Here is a 9,498-nt window from a genome sequence, read left to right as displayed (position 1 = left end):
AGGGAGAGGAGAGAGCGTTGGCGTGCTGCATGTGTGAGTGACATTGAGAGGAGGAAGGAGGCAGGGAAGCCTGAGTGAGTGAGAGGGGGAGTGTCTGTGCGCGGAGCGGAGGGACGGAGTTGTGTCAGTGAAGGAATCCGGCTAGGGGCTGAGCCCGGGCTATGCTCTGGGTTTTTAGCGCCAGCAGAGCCGGACGGAGCAGGGACGAAGAGGAAGCCCGCGGAGCAGCAGCTCGCCGCCCAGCCCTCTTTCTCCTCCTCCTCCTCCTCCTGTGGGCTCCGGGGGCTAGCAGCTGCGGCGCCTTCTCCCCACCCTCACTCTTCGTGCACACGGCCCGGGCCGAGCGGAGACAACCCAGCGGCGGAGAGGTAAGCAAGCGGGGGACACTTGCTGCGGTGCTTTGGTCCGGGGCTTGGGGCAGCGTTGCGGGGCCGTCTCCCTGGCCCCCGCCCCCACTGCTGCCCTCTCCTCCACGTCTCCGGCTCTCCTTGCTCAGGCGTGCCTCCTCCCTGCAGCCGCCAGGGGTTTGCATAACGGGGGGAAGATGAAAAAGAAGAGGGGGTATGAGGGTGAAGGACGAGAAAGGGGACGTGCTGGTCGGTTTCGAAGCTTAAAAGGGCATTTTGCACCTTAGTTACGGAGGCACTCCCCCCCCCCCGGGCCTCTCCGAACCTCCGATCGCCGGGGTGGGGTGTTGAACCAGCCTGGGTATTCACGGTGTGGGGGACGCCGGACTGTACAGGAGAACCGCGGTCCCATTTTTCCTTCCTCCCTCAGCCCCCTCCCCCTTACAGAGGCGAGGTTGCGGAGGGGGTGGCGGGAGCCGCTCTGACTCTTAGTCCGCTTCAGTCTCTGGATGAAAGCGTCGGCCGGCTGCGTCCAGCGCGGAGCAGCCGCCTTCCATCCTCCCCGCCACAGAAAGACAACTTCGCCCGCGGCTGAGGTTCGGTAGCCCGGCCCGGCCCGGCCACTCACTCCGGGACCGGCTCCACCCCTCGCTTTAAATGAGAGCCTCCCAGAGCCGCCCCCTCCTCCCGCTCCAGGTCTGGGGAGCCGCCGGGAGCCGTAACCCTCCGGCGAGACTCTCCTTCCTAACGCGCTGCCTTCAGGGCATTATTCCCTCCCTGCGAGCCTGGGGGGACGTCGGGCAGCGTCTCACAGCCCTGGCCGATGTTCTTACTTGAAAACAAACGCTGCTCAGCACATTATAGGACTATTCCTGGAGGCTGCCGCCTTGGATCGCGCCGTGCAGCGGCGCTGGCAGCGGGAAAACGCTGAAACAGCACCATATTTTCATCAAATGTTGCATTACAGCTTGTCTGAGGGGCCATATGTTCACATGTATACTGTGATTACTGGGCACGGACGGAAGCGAAATGTGGAGCGCATTTTCTAGTGTTTTATGAGACGGCTCAGCCAAAAAATAAAATAAAAACAAAAACACGTCAAATGTTGTAGAGGACGAGTGCGAGGTCTGCTCTCGGAGACGTGATCAACGAGCCGGACTGCACTGGGGCGCGTGCAGTTTTGAGATTTGGAGATCAATACTGTGCTCTCACAGCTCTGTAAGCAGCAGTCTCTATGGCTTTGCTTAGGGCAAAATTTGCCAGCGAGTATTTAAGTAGTTATTGCTAAAATGGACTGAATAGCGAACAAGCTGCACCGCCCGGTCCTGGGCTCTGTAGTGTGTAAAGCAAAACAAACACCCACAGCCACTGAGGCAGCCCGGGAAGAGGAACAAAAAGTACCTCAGACACCCTTATTTGCTGGTTTCAGGTGTAAAAAAGAGCATTATGGTTTCCCTCATGAGAGAAGTGTAAATGAAGGATTCCCATTGCTGACTTTTTTTTTTTTTTTTTTTTTTTTTTTTTTTTTTTTAAGATTTAAGAGATTTTAGTTAAGAATCTTAATTCTAGCAGATGTCAAGGTTTTGAGGACCTTGGATTAAAGGTCCTATGTAGCTCGCACCTGAGACTTCTTTACGGAGAAGTCTTAAACTTCAGATAAGGCATCCTTTTCTTGCACTGCATCAAATTGAATGTGGTATAAAGGGATCACCATCCCAACATTTAAAAAATAAAATAAAATTACAACCTCTTTTGCAGGCTTATCATCATAGTAAAATATAAAGAAAAATTTGCATTGTCCCCTTTGATTTTAGAAAATGTGGGTTTTGCTGGATTTTGTTTGTTTTTTGCTTTCATAAGAAGTTTGGGACCTTTCTGGTGGATTCAGGTATTACTTTAAGAATTTAAAGATCATTTTGCTAGTTAGTCTTTAAAGAAGAATTTATTGAAGCTCTTGATTTATCCCCCCCCTATATTACATCAAGTATGTAATTTGTGTCTGAGAAAAGAAAAAAAAAAGACAGATAAATCCTAGTTATGAAAAGGAAAATAAAATGGCAAATTCAACGATTTTTAAAAGATAATTCTAAAATAAAAGATCTCACATTGTTATAAGGACAAATCAACCCCCTGTGATTTCTGATCTCAGTTGATTCCAAGAACAGCAATAAGGTACATGGATAAATGCAATTACAGTGAGTGAAACCACTGTACCGACCCCAGCCACCAAAATGACCAAGTGTTTTCTATGTGTGATTGTTTTTTTGCTGGATCTTCAGTAAACCTTTGTAATGATTTTCTATTTGGACAAAACAAATAGTCCTGCAATCCCTAATCAAAATTTTGGAATAAATTCAAGTCTCCATGTTTGTTCAATCCTTTTTTGGGAACAAAGTACCAGAAAAAATATCAACTGTGTGTGATGGGGGAGGGGGGAAGAATTAGAGAGGGACATCTTTAGAATGTAAGAAAGGCTCCTTTTACTTACCTGTAAGAAAACATAAGCCCAATAGCAGGATGTGTTTTTGAAAATGCTGTTTCTTCTGATTCTTGCTTCTGATGAAAACATTAAATGACTTTCTAAGTATCTACTTAGTTGATTGCATTAATTTTGATGGACAAAAGCATCAATAATTCTTTCAGGATAATTTTATTTTACTGAGCTTCTTGATAAAAAGTCTATTCAGTTTAGTATTGTGCAGGCACTGATTTTTTTTTTCAAGTGGTCATTCAGGGAAGAGTATTGATGGCCTTTTGAGGTTTTCCAGTGAGCTCTCTAAGTATCCACAAGTAATAATAAGTAGCATTACTCTCTGGAAATCCTTAGTGTTCATAGCCTTGGTATCATAGTGCACAATGGTATGAGATAGCATATATAAAAGCAACTCCATTTAGCTTATTTTGATGGAGTTGAGCCTTAGGCATTTAAAATTTTGTACTAAAACAAAGTATTACATGAAGAGAACATTTGGCCGCCATCAATTAATATTTAGAAGAATAGTATAGTAGAAGAAAAACTCTTGGGAAGGAGGAAGCCTGGATTTGTGCCCTAATAGATTTAAAGCTGTAAGGGGTCCTCACTGGTGATCCAAAATCTAACCCTTTTATTTACAGATGAGGTTACTGAGGCTCAGTGAAAGTAGATAACTTATCCAAAGTCACAGTGTAGTAAATGGCAGGACTGGATTTTCATTCCGTTCTTTAGCTGTAAATACAGTTCCTTTTCTACAGTATGACCCTGTCTTCTGATTTAACCTCTTGAAGCCTCAATTTTTTTCAACTCTAACATTGCACTGCCTATCTCACAGTATTGTTGTAAAGAAGGAACTTGGTAAACTGTAAAGTGCCCTATGGATATGAAATATTATTGTGTATTTGGGCTTTCTTCTTCCTTATAGAGCAAATCAGTTTTAGAAGAAAGTGACCCAGAACAATAATGTCAGAGTTGTGTCTGATAAAAATTGAACTGATGTTCTGAAAGATCTAAGCCAGTACCACCCTTCTCACCATATGAAAAATTAATTGTGCTTGATTCAAAGCAGATAAGTCTTGCTTAGTCATTGCTCCACACTACTTTCAGAATTAGTTTTGGACAAGAAATTTTTAAGATTACAAGCCCCTTAAGAACAGAATTTATGTTAAAATTTTTCTTTCCTGTCCCCAGCACCAGGCACAGTATATAGCACATAGTAAGAACATAGAAATGTTTTTTGAATGAATGAATGCAAATTATTCCTTGTAGGCAAGAAGCTGCTGACTCTCATGGTTGTTTTGATAATTTACAAATAGTAACCTTTATGAAACATCCCTGTATTCAGACATTTGAGAGGTCTGTTCAAGGTTATGTGTACATATTTCTAATTGTGCACAACTCTAAAATGTACTTTTGATATATCATCATCAGGGTAGCAACACAGTAAAAAATACATAGGTTATATGTAGGTTAAAATATAGGAAATTCTACACTGTGGAAGATAGGAACATCACCTTTTCCCTCTTTTCTCTCTTTTTGTGAAATGGTATTTTATGGAAGTGTTATTTCTTGACACCTCAAAATGGTTAATTTGGTGTTCTTATGTTGTGTTTTGTAAATATACCATATGTTTAGTTTCCAAAGAGTGTTATGTTGTGGAATAATATCTCATGAGTAGTGTAGGTCGGAAAATTACTTCATGATGTATCACAATAACATACACATTATAATTTTCTGTTCTTAGTCATTTTCATAATTCTAGATTAATTGAATGGTCATTGTTCTTCATTATTAATATTTGAAACTTGATGATACTTGCCCATCAAGATGCCCATAAGAAAGGTTGTCCAGGTTGTCCATGTGAATGTGTCTTGGACACTGACCTCATCCAGACTTTAATTCCATATCTCCACTAATTGTATATTTCCATGTAAATGTCTTGCTAACACCTCAATTTCAACATCTGAAACAAACTCATCTTTAATAAAAGCCTTTTCCTTTTTTATAATTTCCCTTTTTCTTTCTATTTAGCAACTGTCATTCCCCTGGTCAACCAGACTCAGAACCCAAGTCTTCTTTCACTCCTTTCTCCCCTTTACCTTTCACATATGATTTATAATTCTATTTATTTTTTCTTTCCCTTTAGCTTAAGCATTCTTTTCTTCTATAATTTGTTGTTTCCTTTTTATTTCCACCCTAAATGAATGCTCATTACCTTAAGTGAGGATTATTACAACATATTCAAGAGAATGACTAGTCAGTCTTTGCCCTTCCTTTCCCATCATTCTGATTCATTCTGTATGCACTTAGAAGTTTAAAATTACTAAAATGCTTATTTTCCATATCACTTCTTTGACCAAAACCCTTCTGTGGTTCTATGTTCCCTATAGTATCAAATGAAACTCTTCAGCCTAGCACTTTAGGCTCACCACATTCTGGCCTCAACAAGTCTTTCCAATCTTACCTCCTACTGCTTTCCAGATTAAATACTTTAACCTAACCACATCAGTGACTTTCTTCACTAACTCCCCAAAATGATAAACATATTTTCATCCTTTGCTCATACTGTGCCTCTATTGCGAATGTTTTCTTCCCTCCTTTCTACCTGGTCAAAATCCTTCCACTTCAGTTGTTACTTCATTCTCAAATCTTCTCTGATCATTCTAGCTCACATTCATCTCTCACTTCTCTAAATCCCTACAGCTTCACCCAGCGAAAGAACTCTGGGAAATGACTATGAACCACTATTTTAAAAAATCTAAACTTAAATCCTGGACCCAAATAAGCAACAGGTCACTCAACCTCTCTGGATCTTATATTTTCACTTTTTATAAAATGAAGAGGTTGGCTTAGCCCCAAGTTGGAAAAAAATGTCACAGCATGTAACATTTAACCTTAGCACTGCAAGAGACCTCAGCAGTGCTCTGTTCAGTCTTATTTTACAACCAGGAAACTTAAAGCCTTGAAGTTAAATAACTTGCCCCAAATCACAAGGTATATTTGAATTCAGCTTTTTTGGCTCCAAATCCATCATTCTTTGCATTATGTTATGATTTCTAGCTTCTATTTTGTCACGATCATATACTTTCCCATATTAATATTATGTTAATGTTTCATGTACATCTGATGCCTTTTTTCCTTCTAGATTGCAATCTCCTTGAGGGAGTTGACTGTGCCTGATAATTTTTTTGTATACTGTATCTGGCACGGAGTAAGTATTTAAGAAATTTTGAATACGAGAACTATAAAGGGAGATGTTTTCTGGCAATGCTGGATGCCAGGCATTACATGGGATTGATGAAACATGAAATGGTAGGAAGCTTTTTAAAATTTGCTTTCAATGGATTCAATCAATCTCTATGATAACCAGCTGAGAATTTTGAGAACTTTGTATTTTCCAAAGTTAAGAGATAATGATGGACTGTGGTATAGCTATTACATCTTTGTACTAGCAATAGTTTTCATTATTTTAAGATCAGAATTAGGAGTCTTAACATTGAACAAGAGCTGAGTGTTTAAGCTTTATATCAACATTTAAAAAATCAAATTATACCAATCAAACATTTATTAAATGCTTACTATGTACCAAACTTCTTTGAGAAAGAATGACAAAACAACAAGAAAGGGCAGACCGTGGCTTGGGAATCCTGGAAATTGTTCCTACTAATTCTCAAGGAGTTTACATCATCAAAGCCAGTTCTAAAAGATTAGATATTATCAATAGTCTTCATTTTTGACACATTTTTCACAAATATAACTCTCTCCACTTTATATAAATGGCTTAAATCTATGAGAGGCAGCATGGTGATTGGGGAGAGCTAGCCTTGGAATCAGGTAAATCTGGTTTCAGATCTGCCTCCGACATATGGGCACGTTTGCTGAGTGACCTTATGTTAATACCTTTATTCTGATCCAAATCTTAATTCAGGCCAGTAGTAGAGGGTCATATTTGGGTCTAATATGAAATGTTGTCTTCATGGACCATAGTATGCAATTAAAACAACTTGGAATAAGTTTTAAAAGGATTTAATTCCTAATTAAATTCAAATAAAACAATATTTCCCTTAATATTCATATTCACCACAGCAATCAATGATTCTGTAAGGAAGACAATAACAGTTTTGCTAGAACTTCTGGAGGGTAACTCCAGGTGGACGGCTTTTTGTGCCCTTAACCCTCTGAATCAACCTGGTCTCATGGAGATAATTTCCCTGTTTTCTTAAAGTGAAATCATTTTTACTGCATAGTAAAAAGATAACTTCCGTGCTTCATCATTTAATTTCTCAGTACCCAGGCAACTCTCCAACACTAATTTTTTATTTTATTTTTTTCTAGTAAATTTATTTAATTTTAGTACATATTGTTTTATGAATCATGTGGAGAGAGAAAAATGTTTTTTAAACCATGGGAGAGATAAAAAAACAAACAGAAAAAACACTGAACATAGCATGTGTTGATTTATATTCACTCTCCACAGTTCTTTTTCTGGATGTAGATGGCATTTTCAGTCCAAAGTCTATTGGGATTGCCTTGGATCACTGAACTACTGAGAAGAACTAAATCTTTCATTCTTGCTATTATTGTGTATAATGTTCTTGGCTGTGCTTGTTTCACTCAGCATCAGTTCATATAAATCTTCTCAGGCCTTTCTAAAATCTGCTTGTTCATCATGTTTGTAGAATAATAATATTCCATTACCTTCATATACCACAACTCGTTCAACCATTCCCCGATTAATGGGAATTTTGCTACCACAAAAAGAGCTGCTGCAAACATTTTTGCACATGTGGGTCCTTTTCCCTCCTTTATGATTTCCTTGGGATACAGACCCAGTAGTGGCCCTGAGGGGTTAAAGGGTATGCAGAGTTTGATAGCCCTTTGGGCATACTTCCTGATTGCTCCTCAGAATCAATTGGATCATTTCACAACACCAACAATGTATTAGTGTCTCAGTTGAACATTAATTTTTAGATGCTGACTACATTAGTAGAGAGAGCTTCCTCATGAAGGTTTATTATAGTCCCTATGTTAGTGGAATCATCTGTACGCATAGTCCCAAAAGAAACTCAATTAAATACTCATGTGGTCCATATGTTTCTCAAATTAACAAGATGGTAGTTCTTCAGACTAAAATAAGAATCATCTCACAAATAGAACCAGTGTCACTGAGTTAATTTGTTGATAAAGTTTTTGGAAAGTAAAGGTCTCTTATTAGAATACTTTGATCATCCCATGCTAACCCTCTAGATTCTAGAATCTAAAAGGCAAAATCATATTTATGTATCAATGTTATTAATGAGAAAATAACTCTACAAAGAATAGAAGGTTAGTCTTCTTGTGGCCTTTACACATACCAGTTACGTAACCTTAAGCAAGCCAGCCACTTTCAGTACCTCAAGTAAATAAGACTTGCTAGAGTAGTGTTGGTGATTTGCATTGGAGAGGGAAGTTTCCACACTAGCAGTTCATTACATTGGTCAAATCATAGCTCCGAATAAAAAACAAAATTCTCTAAGACTTTGCCTACTAGACAGCCACCATCACTGGTAGTATTGTGCCTCGAACACATTATGTTCTCAACAAATATTTGTTAAATGAATGAATGTATGCATGAATGAACAGTAACCTAACACTATTAGTTGTCTTTGAATGGGAAATACAGAGGAAGCAAGAAATGATTTGTAGCAAAGTCAATATAATAATTCATTGTCAACATTGCCAACTCACCATAGTTTAGAACAATGTACTACTTTGTGGAATTCAACATCCTGTAGCTCAAGTTAAGTATGTGACACACTGGAATACTTAATTGGAGAGGTCCAGAGCTGGACACATTCCCACCAAACTGGAGACTTGTTTTCAATGTTAAAGATATGCTGGGAGTAGTTCCATTGTGGTATCACTGAAGATCTATCTTGCAGAGACCCTAATGGAAACAGAAACTTCAGTTAGTAATTGCTTCATTCTGATATCACAAATCTAGTCTCAGGCTACTACCACTTTGGCAATGGAACCAGCAAAGCAAGAACTGTTGTAGGGATGGCATTGAAACATGCTAAATAAAGGGGGCTCGAGAATGAAGAATGGCAAGAAACAATATCTTTGAAAGAGGTGGGGAGGGAGGATACAGAGGTACCATTCTGCATAATTGTCACTCCTGGTATTTCATTTGGAGAGGGCTCTTGCTTTTTGTAACATCTGCCACCCACTTGTAATTTGAATAATTATGTTAGCTCTGATGAGGATGAATAAAAGTCTGTGGTGGCTGTTGTTTGGTGTGATTGTTTTGTTCAGTCATATCTAACCTTTGTGACTCCATTTGGAATTATTTTGACAAAGGTCCTGGAATGGTTTGTCATTTCCTTCTCTAGTTCATTTCACAGATGAGAGAATTGAGGCAAATGGGCCTAAGTGATTTATCCAGGGTCATACAACTTGTGCCTAAGGCCAGATTTGAATTCACAAAGATGAATCTTCCTGAATCCAGATCTGGTGCTCTATCCATTATGTGGGCCACCATGCTGCTTCTGTTCAAAAGCCTAACAGTTACACAAAATTGAAATACAGTGTTTTAAGTAAAGCGAGAAATAGACAAGAAAGGCTTGGAAAATGAGAGTGGTAGCCCCAAATGAAAGGAAAGACTTGGTATAGTGAGATGAATTTAGAGTCAAAAGACCT

At 39.5% G+C, this 9,498-nt stretch overlaps 2 protein-coding genes across 2 annotated transcripts in view; one reads left to right on the top strand and one right to left on the bottom strand.

Moving 5' to 3' along the window:
* The first annotated feature begins 244 nt into the window (after positions 1-244).
* SPATS2L (spermatogenesis associated serine rich 2 like) overlaps positions 245-9,498 on the top strand; it is a 220,663-nt gene continuing 211,409 nt past the window's right edge. The window contains exon 1 of the mRNA XM_074302748.1: positions 245-368. The gene's annotated coding sequence lies outside the window, so the exon portion shown is untranslated. The remainder of the gene's footprint in view (positions 369-9,498) is intronic.
* Positions 315-7,546, bottom strand: LOC141562193 (uncharacterized). Its single transcript, XM_074302196.1, has 3 exons — positions 7,519-7,546; positions 673-1,103; positions 315-509 (listed from the first exon to the last, which is right to left on the bottom strand). Exons 1-3 carry the CDS (start codon positions 7,544-7,546, stop codon positions 315-317), a joined length of 654 nt encoding a protein of 217 aa, XP_074158297.1.

The sequence above is a fragment of the Sminthopsis crassicaudata genome, chromosome 3, assembly GCF_048593235.1.
Source record: "Sminthopsis crassicaudata isolate SCR6 chromosome 3, ASM4859323v1, whole genome shotgun sequence".
In the NCBI taxonomy this organism is placed as follows: Eukaryota; Metazoa; Chordata; class Mammalia; order Dasyuromorphia; family Dasyuridae; genus Sminthopsis; species Sminthopsis crassicaudata.
Note: the sequence above shows the minus strand (reverse complement) of the source record. Positions and strands in the feature narration are given on the sequence as shown.